At 42.5% G+C, this 26,705-nt stretch overlaps 1 protein-coding gene across 5 annotated transcripts in view; it reads right to left on the reverse strand.

Moving 5' to 3' along the window:
- The window catches only part of BCAS3 (BCAS3 microtubule associated cell migration factor), a 1,455,708-nt gene that overhangs the window by 1,396,543 nt on the left and 32,460 nt on the right, over positions 1–26,705 (reverse strand). For all 5 annotated transcript variants that reach the window (XM_088446353.1, XM_088446352.1, XM_088446354.1 and 2 more), the window contains exons 2-5: positions 19,818–19,915; positions 18,021–18,075; positions 17,671–17,746; positions 11,916–12,022 (exon numbers count right to left, since the gene is read on the reverse strand). In XM_088446353.1, the coding sequence (XP_088302479.1) occupies positions 11,916–12,022; positions 17,671–17,746; positions 18,021–18,075; positions 19,818–19,888 (309 nt within the window). In that variant the 5' untranslated portion in view covers positions 19,889–19,915. The remainder of the gene's footprint in view (positions 1–11,915; positions 12,023–17,670; positions 17,747–18,020; positions 18,076–19,817; positions 19,916–26,705) is intronic.

Here is a 26,705-nt window from a genome sequence, read left to right on the forward strand (position 1 = left end):
GGACGAAATTGACGAGGAGGGAGTTGACGGTGTAGTTTGCAGGCGCTTGGATACAACAGGACAAAGGGATTTAGGTGTCCCTGGACTGCTTACGGTCTTAGCCAAAGTTTCTGAACTTGACAGTAACTTTTTATGAACGCGCTGCAGGTGACGTATAAGGGAGGATGTTCCTAGGTGGTTAACGTCCCTACCCCTACTTATTTCACCTTTACATATGGTACATATGGCAAGACTGTTGTTGTCCGGATTTGGATAGAAATATTGCCAGACCAAAGAGGTAGAATGTTTGGTCTTCTGCCCAGGTATAACCGTGATGGGCTTTTTTTCATCCTACGGACAACAACTGTCTCCCCCGGAGCCTGATTTAAACAAACCACATCACCATCAGAATCCTCCTCGCCAAATTCCTCCTCAGCACCAGCTACACCAGTATCCTCATCTTGTTGTACTTCAACAGTGACATCTTCAATTTGCATATCAGCAAGTGGACTGTGGGTGCTCCTTTCAGCACTTGCAGGGGGCATGCAAATGGTGGAAAGAGCCACCTCTTCCCGTCCAGTGTTGGGAAGGTCAGGCATCGCAACCGCCACCACACTTGGACTCTCCTTGGGGATTTGTGATATCTTCTTAGAACGCACAGTTCTTCGCTGTGCTTTTGCCAGCTTAACTCGTTTGATTTTTTTAGCGGGAGGAGGGCTTCCATCGTCATGTGAAGCTGAACCACTAGTCATGAACATAGGGAAAGACCTTAGCCATTCCTTGCCACGCCGTGTCGTAAATGGCAAGTTTACGTTTCTCCTCAGATGATTTAAATGTTTTTTTTAAAGGTCATTTTCCTGAACTTTGTCATTTGGGATTGTATATGCCCTCTACTATGACACTGGGCATCGACCTTGGCAGACGACGTTGATGGCATGTTATTGTCTATGTCATGAATAGTGGCAGCAGCTTCAGCACTAGGAGGAAGTGGTTCTTGATCTTTCCCTATTTTATTTTTATCGGAGAAAGTTTGGTCCTCCATTTATGTTATATTGATATATACGTGTGGCTAAGGCGCACACAAAACACAGAAAATAATTTTTTCTTTTTGTTGGAGACTAGTGCACTTTGTGGGTTACACCACCCTTTAAGAAATGAGCCAGCCAGCTCTTTACTTATGGGACACAGGCGCATGCTTGACGCTGCTCCTTAGTTGATGCACGTGCAGCTATAGTGCACACAATTCACAAAGACAAAAAAAAGAAGAATTTTTTATTTTTTGTGGAGCGTACTTTGGGGGTTACACCACCCTTTAACAGACAGACGCACGCTTGGCGCTGCTGCTTTGAGGATGCACGTACAGTGCACACAATACACAAACACAGAAAAAAAAATATATTTTTTGGAGTGCACTTTGGGGGTTACAGCACCTTTTAACAATCAAGCCAGCCGGCCCTTTACTTATGACACAGGCGCACACTTGACGCTACTTTGTTTATGCACGTGCGGCTACTGCGCACACAATTCAAAAAAACAAAAAACATTTTTTGGAGTGCACTTTTGGGGAGCACCTCTGATGCACAGATCACCCCCTGGACAACACTACAGCACCCCTCTAGGACTACAGCCTTTATGGGACACTGCACAACACAGTCCAGCCAGCCCCTATAGACTTTGAAGTGGACACAGCCCCTATGACTGCAACTGACTGCACAACACAGCCCAGCCAGCCCCTATGACAGCAGCACAACACAGCCCAGCCAGCCCCTATGGACAACAGCAGCACAACACAGCCCAGTCAGCCCCTATGGACTGAGTGGTTACAGCTCCTATGGACAACAGCAGCACAACACAGCCCAGCCAGCCCTAGCTCCCACCCTCCCTCTTCACTGTCCACAGCCGGAGTGTAAAATTGCGCCGACACGGGGACCTTTTATAGAATCCAAAACCCGCGAGATCCGGAAGGTGGGATGATGACGTTTTGCCTCGATTTCAGATCCGAGTGAGGCGGGAAAAGTCGAGCCTGACTCGAATACGACTCGGATCGGGGGGGCTCGGGGGGGTTCGGATTTCAGAAATCCGAACCCGCTCATCCCTAGTTCACAGTGTTATGTGCACTGTTTTTCTTTTCTTCAGGTGTTTTTCTTTCTCTGTAATAGTGATATATTCTTTAGTATCTGTCTCTCTTTTCTGTTCTGTAGGTTAGTCTCTTTTTGTCCTTCTCTACACTTCCTTGTGCTCAAACTGAAGTTTTCTTATTTATTGCCCATTTAAATGCCCGGCCTATCCAATCGCCTGTGGCCATACGCATTGCACGTCATCATGGACGTGTGCAAGGACACACAGGCGAATGCTTCACCGGCCAAGGAAAATTAAAAATTTTACATTTTGGGGCGACAAAAATTCATTAAGCGGTACGTGTGTGTGACACAAGGTGGGTGGGCTGGGCAAACTGACCTAGGATGGTGCTGGTGGTTATTACTGATGGCAGTGGAAGCTTTGAACGTGGAGCGCATGGAGTGCACACATGTGCCACCATCAGGTTCTCACTGTGCATGTCAAGTACAGACAACTTAGTACAACTATATGCAAGATAGATAGACTTCATGTGATTTTCTGAGAGTACTCCATTAATACAATTATTACTAGCATTCTATACTTATTCTTGAGAACTTATTATTAGTGGTTGTTATACGGAGGTGAATGTATCAAAGAAAAAAAAACTTTTTACCCCCGATAAGAATTTACTTAATAAAAGCGGAGAAGGTACCGAGGAGTCTCAATAATGATGACGCAGAAGTCCTTTTTGAACAAATGGAGTTTTGTGAAATACAGATGTGGAGTGTTAAAAAAGTTTTCTTAACATCTAACAATGCTGGTAGTTGAGTAGTTTGGCAGTGAACATAAAAATAAATAGGTTGGAACTAGAGTAATTTATTAACACAAGCAATCCTTTTTTGGTTAATAATAAATGGATATGTGATTTGTTAAATAAAGGCACAGACAAATACAAAAAAGGAACTGGTCAAATTTAAATGAAGCAAGTTAGTCTTAGGGGATTACTAAATGTCGATTCTAAATCGATCAAAATCGATTAACATCGATGTTGTGTTTCTGGGGCCAAATCACACATTTACTAATACTTAAAAAAAAAAACGAAACAAAAATTGTTTGTTAGTAAATGTGTGATTTAGCTCCAGAACCACAACATCTTTTAATCCATTTTAAATCGATGAAAATCGACCTTTAGTAAATATGCCCCTTATAATCTTGTATATAAAATTCATTGGTCTGTTTGTTTGTTTGTTTGTCTGTCCAGTTATGATGAAACAAAAGCACACTAGGCAGAACTTTGACCCTGGGAGCCTGTTCTGAGCCTTCCTCTGGATGGATTTGGATGAAAACTTTACAGAGGGATGGCAATTGGTCTGGGATGCCTAATGGAGTGATTGGGGTCCCAGTCGGACCTCACAGCGAAGAGCGCCAGGCAGAACTTTAACCCAGGGAGCCGGTTAGGACCCGGGGAGCCTGTTCTGAGCCTTCCACTGGATGGATTTGGACAAAAACTTCACAGAGTGGTAACATTGGATCCCAGAAGACATACTAGGGGGTTGAGGTCCCGGTCGGACCTCTCTTTGGTGTACGCTGGGCAGAACTTTGACCCGGGGAGCATGTTCTGGGCCTTTCACTGGATGGATTTGGACTACATCACATAATAATACTTAATAATTTGATACATTAAGGTATCAAATTATACCTTAATAAATTATGCTTCTGCAGCAGTCTCCTCTCAGTGCCCGATGTATTGCTGTACTGCTATACAGGCACGGCCAGGGGTAATGGCCAGAGAGGAGAGGAGTTACAGCTGGGGGCAACCGCAATAATCACCCCCTCCCCTGGGAGTCGCCCTCCTGTGCCGAGCGCATGGCGCCGCATAGTAGTTTAAGGTGTTTCTTGTGGAGGGGGTGTGGCCGTGACCCCCCCCCCCTCCCAGCACTACTGATGAAATTGTTACACACCCAAATTAAGAAGAAACTTGTGGATGTATAACTAGCATGAATTCAATATCTGCCCACTCTTAGTCAAAGACACAAGTGAACAATGTAATTCTGGGGCATGATATACCTTATGATTGGTTGCAACAACCTAATGTTGATGTTTCTTCAACAGGAAAACAATGCTTGCTGTAGCAGGAATATAACTGAACATTTCATTATACAAACTAAGCAATAAACTGTATACTGCACCCCATATTAATTGCAGGGCAATGACAAGGTTTTAGTTCCCAATAAAGGCTTTAATGGATTTGTACACATATCTCTACCCTTCCCTAGTTCCCAGTATTAGTAGTCAAATGACATTTACCCACTAAGCCTACCAACCCACATGTCTACTGAAAGGAAAAAACGATAAAGGTCCTTTTTTTAACATCCTTTACACTGTTGTTCAATACCTGTTAGTGAGATATACGGACAATGGGTTTTATCTTAGATTTCATGGCACTCCCTTAACTACTAGCCGTGGCGGGCTGGGCCGGGGGGCAGGGTGTCATGTGCCCCCCGGGCCGCAGCATCATGCGGGCCGCGGACAGTCTGTGTCACTGTGACACAGACTGCACCGCGTGTGTAGTGCTGACAGGACGGAGTTCGGTCAGCGCTACACAAGTTACAAACACACAGACGCCGGCTCCGGCAGCTGTGTGTTTGTTTTGATCAGCAGACAATGAGAGTCTGTCAGACTCTCATTAGCTGCTGCTGCGCCCACTGCAGGAGCCGCTCCATCTTCCGGCTCCCGCAGTGGGCAATGGGAGAGGCGTCATGATGTCATATGACGTCTCTCCCATAATGCAGAGCGGCCCGGCCCGGGAAGGACAGACAGAGGAGAAGATGGCGATGGCGGGAGCGGGGATTCAGGTAAGTGGTTTTTTTTTTATTTACTACGTGTGTCTACTGGGGGGGGAGGCTGGCACTACAAGGGGGAGACCATTACTGGGGGCACCACTACTGGAGGCACTGCAAGGGGGGGGGGGGGACTACTACTATTGGGGGCAATACAAGGGGGGGACTACTACTACTGGGGACACTACAAGGGGGGGCAACTGGTGGCACTACAAAGGGGGAACCACTACTGGACTGGGGGCACTACAAGAGGGAGGGACTACTACTGGGGGCACTACAAGAGGGAGACCACTACTGGGGGTACTACAAGGTGGAGATCACTACTGGGGGCACTACAGGGGGGGGATTACAACTGGGGGGACTACTACTGGGGGGACTACTATTACAAGGCGGGACTACTACTACTATGGGCACTACAAGGGGAGAGGACAACTACTAGGGGCACTGCATAGGGGGGAGGGGACTACTACTAGGGGCACTACATAGGGGGGAGGGGACTACCACTGGGGCACTGCATCAAGGGACCACTGCTGGGGGCTCTATAAAAAGGGCAATACTGGGGGTACTGCATAGGGGGGAGACTACAACTGGGGCCACTATTTAAGGGGCACTGCATAAGGGTTACCACTATTGGGGGCGCTGCATGGGGTGTGGACTGCTACTGGGGGCACTATATAAGGAGCACTGCATAGGGGGTACCACTAATGGGGGCACTATATAAGGGGCTTACTACTAGGGGCACTGCACAGGGGGGACCACTACTGGGGGCACTGTATAAGGGGCACTGCATAGGGAGATCACTACTGGGGGCACTACTGGAGGCCTGCATAAGGGGATCCTCTCCTGGGGCACAGGGGAGCACTGCATATGGGCACCATGACGGGGCTGTTCCTAATCTTTATTTTTACTTTACATTAATCCCAAATGGACCAGCCTCCTCCCTGGAACACTTGAGGAAGGGGGGGGGGGGGCGCCATTGCACGCATATTCTTCGGGCACTCTGGCTACATGCTACCCCTCTGCCAGGGCCGCCTGCATGCATTTGCCCCCCAGGCTAAAAGTTGCCAGCCAGCCCGACTACTAGTGTGATTGTCTAACCTACCTGATTTGTATTTCCAAATAAAATCTACCCTGATGTTGCAGAACCTTGCAAGGTGTTGCTATACTGCTTTCCTATGCTGTTAGTAGAAATATACACAGACTCTTATCTTATATGCTGCTAAAGCTACTTATGTGTAGATTGTGGAAATGACCGTGTGTCTTGCCCATCAGTGCTATGTTATGTGAATAACTTCATAATGAGATTTCCTACACTAAATGGGCCCTTGGATTAGGTTCAAGTTCTGTAGCTTTAGGATTAGAAGCCATCACTGGACAGTTTGTGAAATGTTAATGAAGTAGGTGAACACTCTGGTTTCTTTGCCAAGTAAAACCAGAAAGGCTTGCTGATACACACAAATAACTAGCTATGGTGGTCTTCATCTATACAGCCTTTTTTTACCTTAAAGCAAGCACGCTCACTAGTATTCACCAGTTCTTATCGCTTACACAAAGTATTATTAGCTAATTAACCGAGAGAAAAAAACAAGGTCAACCAGGAAGGGATAAAACCAGAAAAAGCAATAATAGTACAAACTAAGCAAACTACAAATTGTTGTCAGTAAAGAGCCAAAGCAGACTGAAATATTTCTAGTCACTTTCTTGTTCTGTATACTGGAACATGTCAAAAACAAGGCCGGAACCAACACATTATAGGACACATAGAGTAAGCCTGCCCATTGGCAGCCGTTGCCCATCTTGAAATGGATCCTTTACAGGCTGGCCAGCCTCTTTTTGGAACATCAGTTAGGACTAACTGTACGTCAGAAAGACGCAGTACACTCCATGTAAATGCGTAAGGCACGGACCATGTCCAACAAATTTGACGGCGAGGCTTCGTTGGCTGAAGCCTGCTGAATAGCTGGAAGGACTATGTCCTGGTTAATGTGAACCGCTGAAACTACCTTTGGAAGAAAAGAAGGTTTACTGCGTAGCACAACCCTATCCTCATGAAAAATGAGGAGCGGAGACTTACAGGAAAGGACCGCTAACTCCAAAACTCTTCTTGCTGAAGCAATGGCCAACAGAAAAAACACTTTCAAGGTAAGGTATCGCAAATCCATAGACTCCAAAGGTTCAAAGGGTGCTTTCTGAAGCGCCTCTAACAAGAAGTTCAGATTCGAAGGTGGAACTGGCGGAACATATAGGGGATAAATCGAAAACGCTCAGGCTTAAACTTCTTCTGTTCACACCAAAATAAATATACCTCTTCCAGATGCAATGATATATTTTTGACGTGACTGGCTCACGAGCCTGGATCATGGGATTTGCCCCAGATTTGTAAAAACCTTTAGATCTCAGAATCTTGAATTCAAGAACCATGTCGTCAAAGCCAATTAAGGCAAATCTGGGTGTCGGCAGGGACCCTGCTGACAGAGGTAACCGAAACGGAACGTCTGCCACCATGCTCTGAAGGGTTACATACCAGTGTTGGTGCGGCCAATCCGGTGCTCCCAGAATGACCGACTATAAAGCTAGGATCTATCTAGTTCCTTCTACAAGGCACTAAAAACAAGACTGAGGATCCAAGTTATGGGGTGGGGTTATATAGGGAGTGGGAGTAAGTTTGAACTAGTTAGTGCACGCCTCCAACCCACCTAAGGCATTACCCACAGGCAATGGTATCCCCCAGATGGACGATAAAAGGAATAATGCAATTCACTAAGTGCATAAAGGTGGCAGTAAGGTAAGCCTAAAATGGACAAAGAATGCCGTTCTGGGCTTATCCTTAGAACTCATTGCACCAAGGTGCTTTTACATATGTATCTAGATGTACACCAATTTAATGTAGTGCTTTCAGCTGTAATTGTAACAGAAAACTTGCACATCAGGGCAGGCAGTATTGAAGATAATAACAAACATCCAGTTGTGTGCATGTGCTCCTATAAGTGCTCAACCTGGTGGGGATCCCGAAAACATACTCCTCTCCCCATTATTTGTTTTCTTAATCGGCCTCATTTTTTTCTATTATTATTCTACTCTGTATTTGTTTGCTTTTCCCCAATTTATTATATGGATTTCGAAAAGCATAAAAATATGTTGATACCATAAAAATTAACAACTTTTGTGTATTTTATATTTAGAGAACACTATTAAATTTGCTATAGAGATTGTGCTTATTTACAGTATTTATGTTAGAACGTTGCTGTTATGTGCTGCAATTTTAAAATATAATACTGTACATAAAAATATGGTTATAATTTTTACTTTTTCAATATAAAACTGCACAATTTGCCAAATAGAGTACAAAATAATGTATTTATATTACTAGGAAATAAGTTGTGAAATTGTACAACAACCAGTGACTGGAGAAACCAGAGTGATTTTTGACAGATAGAGGGAGCTTTGAAAGATCTAGCTAAAGGGAATGGGATGTTTTACATATTTTAAATGTAATAGCGACATCTAATGTTCATTCTCTGTAATACAGGTTTTGTTTTTAACACAGGTTTAATAAGGCAAATTTTACTTCTTTCAGGGCTCACTAAATATGATATTGATCCTCAAACCAATACTATTATCGTTACAAAGAATCATGGCAGCTAAAAGCAGGGTTCTGTTTTTGCTTCTCCTCTGCTCCTCCTCCAGACTGTGCACATCTCAGCACAAATTTACATTAGCCCATTTTCTATAAATGCCCCACTTTCTCACTGTATATCACAAAACTGGGCATTTCATCAAACGCACTAGTTGGGTAGTGAAAGTTGTGCTGACATGTGGGGAGCAGGACTGAATTAATGCCATGGTATAACATAAATGGTGAGCAACATGACTGTTTTATGATTTCTCCAATGCCTAGTTCATGCTTAATGTCTCCACCCCACACAGTTCCTCCTCATTTCGACCAATTATAGAAATGCCAGTGGCTGCTCCATTACGGATGACTGATAATCATGCTGCCTTTAAATTGCCAGGCGTAATTTCTCCACCAGCAGCTAAAATGGCTATTTGAGGAACTGAAAGATTGCAATAAGACTGCAATCTTGTGTTAAAACCTCAAGGCTGAGGGCTGGCTTGAGTGCCTGTCATAAGTCATTTAGCATCCAATAGTGTCATGGGGGTGTGGTCTAGTTAGTTTAAGGCTGTGTCTGTAAGGGCCAAGCCTCTTGGAGCGGTGTTTCTTACCTACTTTCTCTCCCAATTTTACGGGTTGTTTTTTTAGCATTAAGTTTTGTGTTGGTTATTCTTAGGTGGGAAAGAACGGCAAGGTATGCTTGGGTGCAATTTTTTTGGGAGCACTTTCCTTTAAATGACTGGTTAGTTGGGCTGTACGGGTAGAGTCATCACCTTACTAGGTGGGTAGTCACGTTAGAAAGTAAAGTTGCATACCCTAATTTGTTTTGGATCATGAATGACACCCTTGGCGGTATCTGCCGGCAATGCACAATGGTTGTTTGTAGTGCATTGATGGGCTGCAGTCATTTCTATGCCACCATACAGTATCATTATTTTACTCCTGTCCTCCCTATATAGGATTGAGGGATACCTCAGCTGCTTATTAATGAATACATGCTATGTATTGCCTTTAAAAAAATCCCCACTTTAAATGTGAAGCTACTTACGAGATAAGTGAATGGACATTAGTTTACAAGACTGTTAAGGTATCTTTATCAGGCATGCTATTGTATATTGCCTTATGAATACCTAAATAGACCATACCATAGAAGCGGGTCAAACAATCTGGATAGCAAGTGGCTAAAATTTATTCAGCCTATTTTTTTTTTTATCAATGAGGAGGACTAGTGCCATAAGACAAAGGCAGAGCCCATGTCCCTGTGGGTCCAGATGATACAGCCCGGCGCTATGATCGCATCTTGCAATGCGATCATTGGCGGTAATCTCATGCCCAGATCGCATTGCAAATGTGAACATTAATAAATGGGCCAGTATCTCACAATTAGAATGGATATATAGACAAAAAAGTGAAGAAAATACAGTTGTATGCGTATAGGGTATAAAACAGAGATGCCATATAGTAAAGTGCTTTGGGAAGGCAAAATTGTAGCAAAGATAAACAAAAGGTAAAAGGTGTGGGTCACACAGATTAAAATATTATCACCACGAACATGAATACTGTCCAATAATTAGAACAAACTTGGTAATAAGCAGCTGAGGTATCCCTCAATCCTATATAGGGAGGACAGCTGTCAAATAATGATACTCCTATAGGAATATGATAATTCGGAAAATTAGAGCCTGTGTACTTACCCAAATGAGTCCTTATTAGTGGTACAGAGAAAATATAGAAAAGAAGCTGTTTCTACTGTCAGCATTAAAACACCTTCAGAGCCCTGATGCTGTGCAGTGCAGGGTAGTCTGATAGGTGCACAGCTGATGAGGACACAGCTGAAATTTTAAATCAAAGTACATGAAAGTTGTCCTCCCTATGGACCGGAGTTCGTGGTGCAGGGGTCCTGTGTGCGCACAAAGGGTGGGCTCACAACACGTGTTTCGCCAGGGCACTATCAAGAAAGCTTTCACTTTAAAATTTCAGTAAATATTAGGAGCCCAGAGGTTGTAGCGCTTTCCCTGCAGAATGTATATGGTGGAGGGTGGAGCACAACATGAGAAACATGATTTAACATAGAAGGAGTTAAATTGTGCACTATAATGCCAATTGTGTGACAGGAGCATCAAAACTTAAAAATTATATGTTTAGAAGAGTGACTAGTGGCTGCCTCGTGCCCTATGGTTGTGTGCCTAGACTCCAATAATGCAGACCTGGTAAATAGTTTATATAGTATAATGTTTTACTATTACGTTTTATGCACAAATTCTGTGGACGAGTTTTGTTACTAGCAGCCCACAAATGTAGGTGGCATTTAATTTTTTTTTTTATCTATTCTAAGCTAATAAATACTGGATAAAAAAAATAGTATTTTGTGCCTGAAAAGTAATCATAACACAATGCTTAGTAACAGAAAATACCAACAATAATAAATAAGTTGAAATTTTAATATGCCATTTTGGGATTAATGAAACGAGAAAGCCTGTAATTGAGAATTGAACTTATATATTTGACCAGTAAACCCAAAAGCTTATCTTGTAAATACAAATCTCTTTCTATCTTCTATAGCTGTTTTAGATACACAATCGTACTATAATGGAACCAGTATCTGAAAACTGTCCTCACAAGGTGGTAGGATGGCATACAGCACCCTGCAAACATGCCCATACGGGTAGGGTGTGGCATATCGACATTCAGAATGTCAACAGGCACAAAGGGGACAGCGGTATGTCAAACCCACATTACCAACATGGTAGTAATGAGATGTAAAGCATTGTATCCATGTTGGCTTTACAACTTAAACATAATGCTTTACCATCATGTTTAAAGTTCCAAAGCCAAAACTGTTATGATGCTTTACATCGCATAAGTACCTGCCACCCTCTTGCTTGTCGACATTGTGACTGTTAATAAGCTAACTACATCTTGCACATTGTACTGCTATATATTCTGACCATTGTCAGAGGGTTTGAGATCACTTGTACAAAAAGCTATTCACACCAGTCATTTCACACCCACTAATGTCAGAACAGTGATGCGTTGGTGAAGTCTGAACATACACATTCCTTTAGATGTAAGCTCTCACGAGCAGGGACCTCTTCCCTCATGTGCTTCTCTTTACATTTTCTTCTACACTTTACTCCCCATTAGGGCACCTAACATGTGACTGCCAACTCCCGGCTGCTTATTGTGAGTGCTTAATCGCTATTGCAGCAATGTATATAAATCGTGTCCTTGTCCTGCACTGTAATGTACTGTTACTTGTTTCTTGTTCACTTATTAGTTCTATGTACTATGTAAGGCGCCGCGGAACACTTGTGGCGCCATATAAAGGATAATAATAATAATATACAGAGTTATATATACACATCTAGTACTATTTAGCATTTCAAACTTCTCCACTGCACTAAATTACAAGAGACTGTACTCACTGGAATACTCCAAATCTGAAGTCCATCTGTATATCCAATCATCAGAAGCAAAGGGGGGTCATTGCCAGTGCTATGCATTTCGTGAATCTCCATATTCCTGTACGTATCTACAATGGATCATAAAAGGAAACAAAATATTATTTACAAGTTTCTTCATATGTTAAAATAGTAATTGTGTTTGGTCATCCAGTGGCCAGGTATGGAACCCCAGCTGATCACAACTAAATGCTTTCTTTACAGTCTCCTTCATTAAAGGATACTTCACTTTATTCACAAAGAGGCTGATGTAGTGTTAAGGCACATATCCACTACACTATTCGCTCCATGAGCGATATCGTATAGTGTATCCCCGGCAGTGGTGTGCGCAGTGTCATTAACGACATTGAGCACCCACACTGAAGGATATCAATCACGATATCGTTCAGTGACGTCACCCTCCCTCATCACCGTACTTCAGAACCGGACAATATCGTCAGGATGCCCTGCAAGTATGGGCGATGGGCGTCGTCGTCAACGACCAGCGGGAGCGCGCATCATTAGACGTTGACGGCATATCCACTGGCCGATATAATGAACGATAATGCTATTGTTATCGTTCATTTTATCAACTAGAGGATACGCGGCATTATATGCAGATGTAACATGAGGCCAAAAAAAGCATTTTGCACAGTATGCGGAGTCTGACGCATCTCCAGATATGTCCAGCTCTGCAAAGGTAGCATACATACCAGTTCTATGCCAATAGTATATGTGCCAGGTTTATGGAAGCATTTATCATATATTATTAAATTAAATACACAAGCAAATAAAACAAGTACAAATTAAGTTCAGATAAATAAAATCATCAATTGTCTTCCCTTTAAAGATCAAATTGGAATCTTCTTACTGTTGGGGGCCAAATGCAAATATAAACTAAATGACTGCAGTAGCCACACAAATAATGTATATAGTGCCAGTGAGACGGACACAAACGCAACTGAGAATTGTCTGCTGATAGTCATTATCATTGTGTACTTTGCACCAGAGATCGAGCACCCATAAAATATAAGCCTCATCACAGGCCCATGTGTGTCTGCTTTGTTTTTGGGCTAAATGAGCCGCATTTCATAATCATAATCCTTTAGGCATAATAATGTCAAACTCTTAACATAGCCATATATTTATGAATAACATGAAGTAAGGTTCTGAAGCAGCTAGCAGCCAAAGGTGATCTGCAGCAGATCAGAATAGAAGCCAAACTCTACTAGATTAGCTATCTGAGGTTTTTGCTAAAACTAAAAGCCCAGTAATAAAAGGATCAGTAAATCTCAAAATAAATATTGTTACGTAAAATACATGTATACCATTAAACTACTTCCCAGCCCATTATACCAACTCAACCCTACTTCCCCCCACAAAAAACACACATATGGTATAAAACAACTCCCAAAACCCTCCTTCACAATTTTTAATTAAAAATTTAAAAATATATATTTGCTTCTTTTAGATCTATCACAGTATAAGTAGGAGATAAAATCCTGAAAAACAACTCCATAAAAAAGGTTGTTTAAGGATCAAAACTGGGACTAACCAGAACTCCCCTTTCATCACCAGTCAAGATTAAGAAGAAGTTATATTTCATTAATAGGTAAAAGGGTTTTGGCAAGTTGTTTATTCAATGACGCTTTATTTGCAAGTTGTGAATGTGTGGTTATTTTTTACTCTTTTGTTATAATAAGTGGGAGTCTAATGCTGGGTACACACCTGAACGATATATCTGCAGATGATGGTTGCTCATACACACTGAACAACCATCACTGCTATCTGGTCAGGGGTCGCATCGCACCCCCTCCCCGTCGGTATGTGCAGCAAGTGTAAGGGCGGTCGGACACACAACACAATGTGCAGATAAATCTGCCATCGGCTGTGCTGCACAGCCGATGCAATATGTCTGTGAATGACGTAATTGACAGACATATAGTTTGTACACACTGGCCAACGCACACACTATATATTGGTCGTTCAATTTAACGGCCAATATACCGGCCAGTGTGTACCCAGCAGGGACCCCTATCAAAGAACTGGCACCACTAGGTTGACAAAATGACAATTCCAGAAGACACCTGACTTGAACTCCCCTTCCCGGGGTGGTGTTTCGCCAGAACAGGAAAACCTCAACAGCCCTTCTCGGCGTGAAAGGTTCTGATGCGACTCAGCTTGCGCTTAGCGTCTTTTTTGCTCGAAAATGCATCTTAGTGGCAATTGTAAGTAACAAACCACTTCACGAGAGTGCACTGATTAACTTGATAGACAATACTTGTCTGTGTGCAACGGAGTCTGAATCTGTATACAAAGTGCTAGGATGCAGCAGCTTTGGCCTTTTTTCACGCCAAGCTCCATTATTCTTCATACGCAGACTCAGACGCGCAGAGATATACAAGTGTCACATATCAAATTAATCAGTGCAGTCCCGATTGAGACTAAGGGCCATATTCAATTAGAAACGAAAAGCCGTTTTCGGCGAAACTTTTTCACCGCTGATGTAATTTTCGACGATTTCATTTATCCCCGTATTCAATTTCAGCGTCTTTTCGCTGGTGCAATAACGCAATGCAATGTAATAGGCGAATACGTTTTGCCTTTGAACACACGGCGGAAAAAAGTGTAGAATTGGGGTTTTGGGGTGCAACGTTGCGGGAACCACCCTGCACTCTTCGGACACTCCCCCTGATGCTAAATGCGTCAAAAAACGCAAAAAAAACTCACAAAAGGACAGCCAAAAAAAGCACTTTGAAAAAAGGGGCAAAAAAAATTAAAGTGGGGGGTACAAATTAAAAAACTAGCGAAATAGCCTTTGGGGGGTTCTGGAAGTATGGGGGAGGTGTATTTTTGATTGCAGGTGATTGCTGAAGGTGCATTTTTGGCGCTTTTTAATTCTTGACTTTAGCAATTTTAAAATATGCTTGCACTCATTTTCATGTACCCCAAATTTGATTGGAATACTTATTTTACCCCCAGTTGCTAAATGCTATTCTTCACCACTTGCTGACAGACGCTGAATAGCGCCTATTGAAACAATTCAAAGGCCCCAAATACCTTCAGCAGGGCTAATCGGGAGTACCTATAGTGAACCCCCATGTCAGAGCATCTTATGAGGGGTGTCAGGCTGATTTCCCAAAAACGACAGGACTTTTCGCGTGTTTGAGTTTCACCGCGTCCCGTTTTTGACAATTTGGATTTTAATACGGGGAAACACGGGGACGCGCGCGATACTTTTTCACACCTGAAACCCGCAATGACGGTGGACTTTTCGCTTCAAATTGAATACGGGCCTAAGACTAGGTAAGAGAAGCTTGTATGAGCAAGGAAATTAAGTCTAATATTGGTTTCAAAGGTCAAGTCCTATCTATTTAATGATACAAAATAATTCTCATGCACGATGTATTGTGTAATAAACAAATGGATAAGTATGGGCAGCATGTCAACTTTATCAAATCAGCATACCACAGCAATATTTGAGAGTATACAGATGTGACCTCATAAACCGTTGCTTTAGGCATCAAATAGCCCCTCTTGGCATGACAGTCCTATTACTTTTTATTCATAAGTTGTGTCTTATTCGCATCACTACAAACTGTGACAACACTACAGTACACTGCTAGCATACACTGATCACTGAGGAATTACTTGTACATCTGTGTGTGATGTAGTCACAAATCTGTGTAAAAAAAATATTCAGATACGAGCAGCTGCGGCAATTCTTCCCGCCATATTCCGTTATGCTGCATCTGCGACTTTGTACATAGGTTGTACCAATTCCTTTGCGACAAAAGTCACAGCATAGCGCCTCTGGTACACTGTGAGCGGCTTTATATGCAGCTACAATGTGTCTAAGATACAATATTTATTGGAAAAGTACACTACTCATGTCGAGCTAGGAATAGGAAGACAAATCTGTAAGTGTAGGATCACAGGAGTAAGATAGTGGCAAAGCTGCTACTCCAAAGCTCTTGATCATGTTACCATAGTAACCACAACCAAGCATGCACATTACACTGACCAGTGTCTATATAATAGTCAAAAATGGCATATCCCGAGACTGATATGTGTATTCGGAGCAGGTCACATGCTACCCTTACCTCCCCCAGCCCCCACTAATGTTAGGGGAAAAGAGAAGGGAGTCACAGCCAGTGTAGGGGCAGGGGCGGAGAGGAGAAATATACTAGTTTCACTAGATCAGGGAACCCAAGTCTCCCCATTATTGTAGAAAACAACCCAGAATGGGGCCGATTCAGGTTTTGATTTTATATATTAAGGTTTACAAATTTATTTTACACTACCCTAACTCATGCTAAGATTTATACTAGGGATGTGCAGGCTCGGATAGGTTCAAGTTTGCACGCAGAGTACGGATTTTTCCCTCCAAAAAACGGGACTCAGAAAGAGGCAAAATGTCATCTTGCATGGACAAACATCATCATTCCTGGACTTTTGTCCAGGAATGATGATGTTTGTCCATGCAAGATGACGTTTGCCTCTGAGTCCCGTTTTTTGGAGGGAAAAATCCGAACTCGGCATGCAAACTCGAACCTATCCGAGCCTGCACATCCCTAAATTATACATGCTGCAGATCTTCAGATGCGTGAAATCCAACAACGTCTTTAGGGTTTATTACATTTGGCACAGGCCAAGCTGAAATGGGAAAACACAGGCATTGAGGTCTTAAGCCGGGTACACACTAGACGACATTTTAAATAAATTTGCCGATAATGACCATTCGTTGCGACAAATTCTAAAAATCGTCCAGCGTGTACGCACTAGCGATGCGCACTCCCACGCATTGTCAGGGAGATATCTTCAGCGCGGCCATGCTGCCGAATGCTGCATGGGCGTCGATCCATCACTGCCGGCATCGGCAAGTGTGTATGCACTTGCTGATGCCAGCACCCCATGGGTCCCGTCGCTAATGAGGTCGGTACACACTAGACATCGTCTAGTTCAAGTCCCACCAGGTTAAAACCTGTGTGGAGTTCGTATGTCCTCCCTGTATTTGTGTGGTTGTTCCCTGGATGCTCCTGTTTCCCACACAATACAAAATCATACTGGTATGTTAATTGGCTGCAGACAAAAATGGAACCAATTGTGTGTGATGGCTGCATCAGCCTCTGTAAAAATATGTAAGTGTTGTGTGTCCTATTATTTCAGAAAGTTGCTATATAAAGAATGTATGCATCATTAATAACATATTTGTTGCATTATCTTTATTGCTTATTAGTCATAACTATTTTTTCTCCCTGTATAAAACAAAAGCGAAGGATAGGTGTATTGCAAGAAATACTTATTCTGACTAGTCAAAATTCTCACTGTCTCAGGTTTCCCTTCTCCTCCAGCTTATGAGGCAGAGATTCCCAACCACGGTCCTCAAGACACACTAAAAGTCCAGGTTTTAAGGATAGCCATACTTGAGCACAGGTGACATAATTAGTACCTCAGTTATGTTGATTAAACCATCTGTGCTCAAGCATGGATATCACTAAAACCAGGACTGTTAATGTCCATTGAGGACCGAGGTTGGGAATCACTGCTATAATGGATTGGGACTTACTGTATGTATCCCAGGTTTCATAACCTGTGATTTGTTTTCTACTGCTGTATAGCTTGTACTACTTTGCTGTGGATTATGATGGTGTTTTATAAACACCGAATGATAATACAGTTCGTAAAATATTAGAAATATTGCAATGTGATTATCTTTTTCAAAATGAAATTGTCTTACCATTCAAATCTGAATTTTCAAAACGGACCCAAACTATTTTTTCTTTTTCCTCCACTGTAGGTGACCCACTGTAGGCCTACAAAACAAGTGAAAAGAAAATGCATATGAGCATTATAGTAAATACAACAGAGGCTTACAACTATTCTGCCTAAAACAATCTCTCCACTTTCAGCTCTTATTTCAAAAATTAGATTATGAATTATCATTGAGTGTTTTTGGAAATGCTGGTGGCGTTGCCCACAGTGTGAGTTGAATGGCCAGGCTGTAGGCAACAGCTTCTGTGGTTATAGCCTTTGCTTTGAGTTGCAAAATGCTTACAAAGTATTTTGTATAATCATTTTTTAACTAACCTGAGGAACAACATCTTGAAGAAATGTAACAACACTTTCCATATATGATTGTTCCCTGGAAAAAAAACAGAATTAAATTAAACAAAATATTGTAATTGTCAACAGGCATCAATGACAGTTTTTTTTGGCACTGGCAAAAACAGACAATATTACTATTACTTCTGAACCACATAGACCTTAGTCCAGACTACTAAATCTCACAAATTTTGTATCTATACGTTTCTCAGAGGAAGCGTGTATGCAAATTTTAATCTGCTATTATTGATTAATGCATTTAGGGGCATATCCAATTAGCTAATTGACAGTCCGGACCTATGCAATTAGATCCTGGAGCGTAAAGCTGATTTTTCCTCGCAGCCTTAGGAGGTGCAAGAAAAAAAATCTGTGTTAAATGTAGACTCTGGGGTTTCATGCATGAGGAATCCCATAGATTCCAGCATTTTATGCAGAATTCCATGCAGGGAAAATGCAGATTAATTGAATCGCTCTGGACATGAAACCCAGAGCTTTTCCCTATGCAGTAAACCCTGCATTTAACTTAATATGTCCCTAAATTGTACTTTAGATGGAGTCAGTTTTGCTTGGTCCATTTTCTATCATGTGCCCGGTAATTGAAGTTACCTAAAATGGGTCAAAATTGCACAAACTGTCTCTATGTAACCTATTAGAAGAGATGTTTTATGGAGATTTATCAAAATAAAGGCATCTACAAATATGTAAAGAAGTCAAAGCAGAAATTTATAGAAAATCCTTGTAAACTGCTGAGCGGTGTCCAGTTATTGTATGTATTTCAAACATTGTAGACAACATAAGGTGTTGAAGATAGCTTAACAAGCATTATGATCACTAATGAGTCCGTTACACATGAGGAAACGCTAGATTACTTATGTTTTTAGTAACAGGCCAATTCATTATTAGGGGCCCAATGAGGCTGCCTAGTATTGATGAAAACATGGCGTTGGTTCCCGAAGACCTGCTCCTTCCTATGATAATGAGCTCCAGCTTGCGAAGAGTGAACCAATTGGACATGTGAATTCAGGTCATGAATACTGCTGGGTCGGTCTCGTTATAATTCTGACACTACTAATTTGTGACGGAATCATCTGTGGTAAGTATCCCTGGGAAGGCTGCCCTTCGGAGCAGCCTCCCCTGCATCAGAGCAATATTGAATGACTCCAATATTTTAGTATCCACTGCCGAAACTTGCAATAATGAATAGGCTGCATAATCTGAAGACAAATACGAATCTAAAGTAAATATGAATCTAATTTTGCAAACTACCCTAAGACTCAAAGCAATCTAAAACACTAAAACGTAAGCCCACCAAATATGATATTCAGCCCTTTTTGTACAATTGCTCATTTTTCCAATTCACTTGTGGACTTTCTTCAGTAAATCTAAGGAAATACCCTTCTCTTATTTGGATACTAAAGTGATATCTATTTTCAACCCTTGCCATGTTCTGATATGCATGCAAAAAAACAATTTGCAGAATGAGCTCTATACTTTTTATTGATACGCAATCTAAAGCTGGCTAAACACCGGCTTGCCTCTGAGATTCAGAGGAACCATGCCAAAAGCAACTATTTCACCCCTTGAGATTACTTCTTGCTACATTACAGCCTGTAAGTACATTTGAAGATAACTGCACACAGACTTTTTGTGTTTGTCTATTGAATGCATTTTCCAGTATGCAAAATAATATATCTAGTTATTTTGTGGCAAAATTGGGTCCATTTTCAGACCTTGTGTGGGTGGGTGAATAAACAAGAATGAAAAACAAATGTATATTCTTACGTGACTGCCTGGGGTCGAACCATCACACCCCCTGTACAGCGACTTGGGCGGCGAGGAGATTCTGACGTCATGCTTGAATATTTATAACAAACTCCAAGCTGTAATGAAAGCAACTTATTAGCAACACTGACTTGGGTATATAATTTTCTTTATGGCAGACAACAAATAACTTATTGCAGACATTTTCATTATCTAAAAAATCCTGCATAAAAGGGCATTATCATCTAAGGTAGTATTCTCTGATCAATTAATTATTTACGTTTAAATTGGCATACATTGTATGTCAGTAGTGTTGTACAAAGTGTAATATACATTTAAAAACAATGAGCTCTCTAGTCCACATGGAGATAGTCTGTTTAGTTGGCACCAGACCTTTTCTTACTCCTGCAGGACCAATGAAGTGATGTTCCATCTTTTGGAAATATAGAAGTCTTGATAGATAAGTTGAGATTACCTCCAGTGAATGGGGAGGTAATCAGCATCCCGGCGTGCGGGATGCTGACGGTCAAATTACCAGCGCCGGAATCCCAACAGCATCAGCCATTTATGAGGGTCAGGATAGCTGGTGAAAGATCAGGAAAAATGTATATGTTCTGTCAGGGCCATTGAATTCTGCTTTTGTCATTTCTGGGTTTGGATTCCTTAATTATTGGTTCCTATTATATGGACGAAATTGATCCTGAAGAGTAGACCCCTGGAGAAAGTGTCTGGCAGGTGCTTAATCTAACGAGGTCTGTATACAGATGTCCCACGTACATCTAGCCTCTTGCACATTTAAGTGCCTTATAGTAGTGCCATGCCTAGCTTTTTTTTCGTGCAACTTTTTCCTTTCAAATGCGTCCTATTCGCACAGCAAAGCAAATAAAACACACAAGCAGCTTCTGCTGATTAAAATGATATGTGGCATGCCTATATTCTGTGTGCAACTGCAGGGGTATCTGCATGCGAAATGCTATGTTACAGTGTCACAGCTGCTGACACTGTAACGTAGCATTTTGCATGCAAATATAACTGCAGTCGCACACAGAATATAGGCATGCTGCATATCATTTAATCAGCAGAAGCTGCTTGGAAAAAGTTTCATGAAAAGATGCTCGGTGCTACAGAGTCACACCACGGCATGGCGTAACTAGAAGGGTTGTTTAACGTGCAAGGAAGTAAGGTGTATGTGGACACATCTGTGAAGTAGGCGCATACACATGAGCCACTGTCTTTATTTTTGCTTGTCCATTAAGTGTGTTTGCATGTCCGAGAGAGATATGTGTGGACATTGTAAGGGCAGTATAATATAGGTAGACATGACAGAAAATGGAAAACCTGTGGATGAAGTTTTAAACTGGAAACTAATATTGTTGGACATTGTTTGATGTACATAATCTGTGTGGATTCTGTGAGTATATGGATAAATATTGGGACTATATAATTTGAATAGATATACAGGGATACATGACCTTGCATTTGGATGTGCATTATATTGGTTAATATTAGGGGACTATATAATATAGATGGAATTGTGGGCTAGATTATTGGGGCTCCTTGTTACACAGCAACAAATGTGAGGTAGAAAAATGGACATAAAGGTGGTCAGGTACTGTGGCTTGAAATTGGACTAGAATATTCAATATGCCTTAGCAGAGAGGACTGAATACTTTATATGGCCTGGACAAGGATATATACTTAACCTCTTCAGTGCTAAGGATGTCTGGGACTCATCTTCAAAATGTCATAAACATTTTTGGCAGGGGGTGATCCTAAAAACCCTTACTATTCCTTATCTTAGCACCTACCAAGCTGGGGGTAACTCAATTAATAGAGGGGAATCCCCTCTTTTAAATGGTGTGCCCCTTGCAAGTAATTGTCTTGAGATCAGTGTGATTATCAGACATATATAAAACATTAAGAAGTCCAGAAATGAAGGAAGATCTCCCCCATCCTTGCTTCAATAAACTAAGGGGTACTCACATCTGAAAAAGCGGAATCCCCTCATTCAAATGATTTGTTTATTGTCTGGTGATCACCAGACTAGATCACACAACAGTGCATAAATATTAAGGTTTAAAGAGATGGGATAAGGATACTTGAAGTGCCCCCCATCTCCTCATCCTGGCTTGTAAGCTCTTAGAGCAGGGGTCTTCAACCTTGGCCATCCAGCTGCTGTGGAACTACACATCCCAGCATGCACTGCCACCTTTTTGATATAACAGCATGCTAAAACCTTATCTACTCAACCCTCCACATCACTATATCCATGAACACCAAATTCTTTCTCCTCCTTTTAAGTCCCTCGTCAGCATACTATCACCAACGTAAGGTAATGCACCATATTATCTCTGCTGCCACCCGCCAGCTTGGCAATTGGAAAAATAAATAGCTTCAACTGGTAATTGCATGGAATACATGACCAGCCTAATTAAGAACACCTCTAGATCATTTGTTAAAGGTTGAGGCCCATGGTACTTACTACATTTGGATCTTCGAAACTGGTACACACCTCCTGCTTCTTTTTTTTTTACCCACTTGTTCTCCTTTTTACCTCCTCTATTATTCCATACGATTTGCCATGCCATCTCCCCTTCAACCCCCTCCTACTGTTCTTTCCCTATTAAAGTATTGCATCATACGACGGTGTCTCACCAGGACCAATGAGAAGGTAAGATCTTCCACAATAGACTTACCTAAGCTTAAAAAATATGAGAAAGAAACAGGGGTAGAGGAGGAACTGCTATATATACCTATATGAGGGGTAAGCCTTTTTTTTATCTACCTAATGTAGAAGGCAAGCTATTTTTGATCAAATTTTAATGGTTGTCATAAAGCATTTAAAGAGAAAATACTGCTTTAATACGACAGATGTTGGCAGCTGAATCTTTTACTACAGTATACCAAACTCATTGTTTAGAGCAACTTACACTAAAGGTGCGTACACACTAGACGAGAGTGGAACGACTGCGTGATTACAACATTGTAATCGTGCAAATCGTTCTTCATCTTGTGCAGTGGATAATGGGGGGTCATCCAGACCCACTCGCAAGCGGCAGTACGCTCGCCAGTGGGTCGATGTTCCCCACTGCGCATGCGCACGACGGAGGGAGCTCCGTCGTGCGCATGCGCGAGACCCGGACTGCGACAGCCAAGCTGTCGCTCCGGGTCTCGCACCAAAGGGGGCGTGCTGTCGATGGTGACTGACAGCACGCCCCCTTTGGTGGGCGTGCCGGGGGCGTGCCTGCCAGACGGAGGCGTTCCCATGGGAACGCCTACCGTCAGAAGCCGGCCCCACTGACATCACTAGTGATGTCAGTGTGAGTGATTTTGGCTCTGATAGAGCCAAAATCACTCCAGGGCTTGTGGCTGGGAAACCCTACCGCAGGGTTTCCGTCGCAAGTCCGATGTTCAAGACCATCGCGACCATCTTTTTGGACGCTCGTATATGCTGTGGGTGGTCACCCACAGCTATACGAGCGTCCAGGAGGACGCTCCATTTTAATGGAGGAGGGCCCTGATTCAGAGCGAGCGCTCTGGTCAGAGCGTCTGGCTCTGAATCAGGCCCAATGTGTCCACACTGAACGATAGGTCGTTCAGTGCAGGCATCCTCTCTCATCCCCTAACATGCCCAACCTGTTGTTATCGGCAGGTTGGCCTGCATGTTCAGGCGATGATAGATGTCAAAAACGACCAGCTGGAGCGCGCATCGCTGGTCGTTTTTGACATTTTACTGGACGATTTGTGAACGATTAATGAGTGATTGAACGATGTCGTAATCGTTCAATCGCTCATTTTAATCGTCTAGTGTGTTCGCACCTTTAATTGCTATTTTGATGTTTTGGCAGGTCAGCTCTTTATTTATTTACTCACTTCCCTAATGCATCACCATGATAGAATGTTTATTTTATAACAACTCTGATCCATCCTAGACCATCACGTCTGGGCACAACATGGCGTCAAATACCGGTGGAATCTAATTTTTGAAGCTACATTTCTCTCTTAGGTACTTGTTAATCATATAGGCACTGCATTCTCACTTTTATTCTGTAGGCTGCAGAGCCCTCAGATGTCTACAGATAACAGAAGTTTTTTCCAGGTGAAAGGATGTGAATCTCTGTTAAATAGAAAAATATTTCTGAAGCAAGTGTTACAGAGTGGTTACCACAACGCATTACAAGTTAAGTTTTAACAGTCATGGCTGCCCAAATAAGTTTTAGAATATTTGCTAACCCTGGCTTCAGTGTCCTGCTGCAACATACAGTATTTAGAGAATATTTGATGCTATAGTTTGAAAGAGTTTGTCATATATCCACTGATTGCTGGAAGTCATTCATAGTTACTCTTGTGTACGTATGCCCTGTGTTTTGTGAGAGAAAAAATATCTACTTTTAAAAACTATTCCGTAACATTACATGTTCAAGGTGAGAACATTATAATGTGGTGTACGTAGCAGTTACTGATCTAAACATGTTCCATATTTAGGCAAAGGTAAGTGAAGTGATGAATCACTAGCATTCAGTTTAATTATTTGGAATCCTCATCCACAACCAATGAGGATTCACCATAATTAAATTTAAATCACAACTTGGTAACATTCTACACAGTACTGAACCCGGTTTCTATAACTCAGCCTTAGCAATTATAGTTGACATAGATTTAGCAATGCAAACAGTAAATTATATAATATCACATTATAAAACAATGCAGTAAAGCCAGAAAAGTCAGTTGACTCATTAGACTACAAGATTAAATTTATGACTAAAATATATTTGTGGAGCTGTCCCAAACGTCACCCGTTTTGGATAGAAGTCATTTTCCCTTGCTTCCAATGTTACCTATATATATTTTTCTCCCCCTGCTGATTCCAGACTTCCCCAACCATGCCTACATAAACTGCTTAGGCACATCATCGTATACTTGCTCCTGCCAAACAGCAGCCTTGTGGAACAATACCTTTCCTTCTACCATTTTGTCATTGAGCAATCGTGTTTGGCACATGTACCAAATGCAACATATATAACTAGCTCCTCACATATCTGCATCTTTTCATAAAATATGGGCTCCTCGGACCTCTTTTCACAGCCAACCTCTGCTCAATTTATAGACTGAGGCCAGTGCTTTTTAGATCTTGGTCTTCTAATGGGATCAGTATGAAATCCCGCCGGACCTATGTCCAGCGGTTCAAATTCTGGCGCCGGAAGACAGGCACCAGTGAAGGTAGCTGTAAAGCAAAGTATTAACTAACCTAACCCCGCCCCCTAATCCTCCTTTAGGGGTGCCTAACCCTAACCTCCCACCCTAGTGCCTAACCCTAACTCCCCCTTCCCCGCAGCCTAAACCTAAGTCTTCTGGGGGGGTACCTAACCCTAACCACCCCCCCGGGGGTGCCTAACCCTAACCCTCTGGTGGGGATGCCTAACCCTAACTCCCCCCGTGAGACACTAACCTAACCCTTCCCCCGTGGCTGTCCGCGTCCGGCTTACCTTCGATCGATATGCCGGGCGTCGGGCCCCCGGCGTAGGTCTAATGACAGGCGTTGGGATTTCAACGCCTGTCATTAGTACCTTGCTGGGATTTCACAGTTGGGAAGCCGGCAGTTGGCATTTCGACCGTCGGCTTCCTGAATGCATCCCCTTCTAATCCTTGGATCTAAAATCCTTCTCCAAAAACACCTACTTGTTTCTTACCTTCCCTCTCTCACCATTTCCCTTCCATCCACCTCAACTACAAAAATATTAACGCCATTTATTTCACAGCACTCAAAGCGTAAATTTGCATTGTAAACTTATTCCTAAATTAAAATGTTTAACTGTTACAACAGTCCATTCAGTATGTATGAACACATATTTTGTCTCTAAAAGACATTGGACCTGATTCAGCAAGGAATGCATTTGCGAATACGAACGCTATTGGTCGATTGTTGCGTTCTGCACATGCATCGCAGTGCGCGTATGCGAACTAGCAATTGCGATCGGAACTGTGATTGCAGAGGCTACGCAGACCCAGAGCAGAGTGATTGACAGGAAGTGCCTTTTGTAAGTGGTGATGACAGGGGTGGTCGGACGAACGCGTGCGTGCCAGTGCGTTGCAATGCAGTTGCAGAGGTGTGCATAAATTATCCACTGCGTGGCCATAAGCAGCCATAGCACTGATAGTGTGCCTGGCTGGTAGCAATTTCTGAGTAAGGTCAGGGCTTGTGCAAGTGTGCATATGGGTCCAATGTTACCGATTATTTCTCTATGTTGCCCTAGTATACGGATAGTTGATTTTATTGGGATTTCTGGCTTACATATGCCTTCCTAAAACTTTTACTAAATATATAACCTTTAATTTCTTACTTATTTTGATCTTCCAACTATGGGCCTGATACAGAGCTGGACGCAATGGCAATTACAGACACAGATCGAGCGATCGTTTGCCACTGCGCATGTGATATCATTGCTACTACGGATGCACAGAGGAATCCATCGCAAGTGACAGGCTGCCAGCGTTTGGTGGTGGTCTGAAACATGTCTGTTAGTTTGAATGCCGTTTCATGGGCGTGCATAAATTAGCCTATGCGATCTCCTACACAGCTCTGCGTGTCAGGAGAGCTCCCAAGGCTGCGGCAGGTCAGACCTGCTGCAAGGGCTAAATGGCTGCTTAATGTGTGCTACCGGTATTTATGCAAGCGACATCGTATGATAAGGCAGCAGTGGGTGTCCTTACGTAGTGTTCCCTCTAGCTCCGGCGGCAGGCAGGGCGCCGGAGCTAGAGAGGGTAATCTTGTGCGCGCGCGCCCAAAAAGGGGGCATGGTTATGAAAAGGGGGCGTGTCTATAAGACGCGTCCCCTTTTCGTCATACTTGGGGGCGTGCCCGGCGCTTACGGACATGCCGGGCAGCCCCCAAGCGCTACAGAAAGGAAG

Source organism: Taudactylus pleione, unplaced genomic scaffold (assembly GCF_031769625.1).
Source record: "Taudactylus pleione unplaced genomic scaffold, aTauple2 ptg000397bl, whole genome shotgun sequence".
Classification (NCBI taxonomy): Eukaryota; Metazoa; Chordata; class Amphibia; order Anura; family Myobatrachidae; genus Taudactylus; species Taudactylus pleione.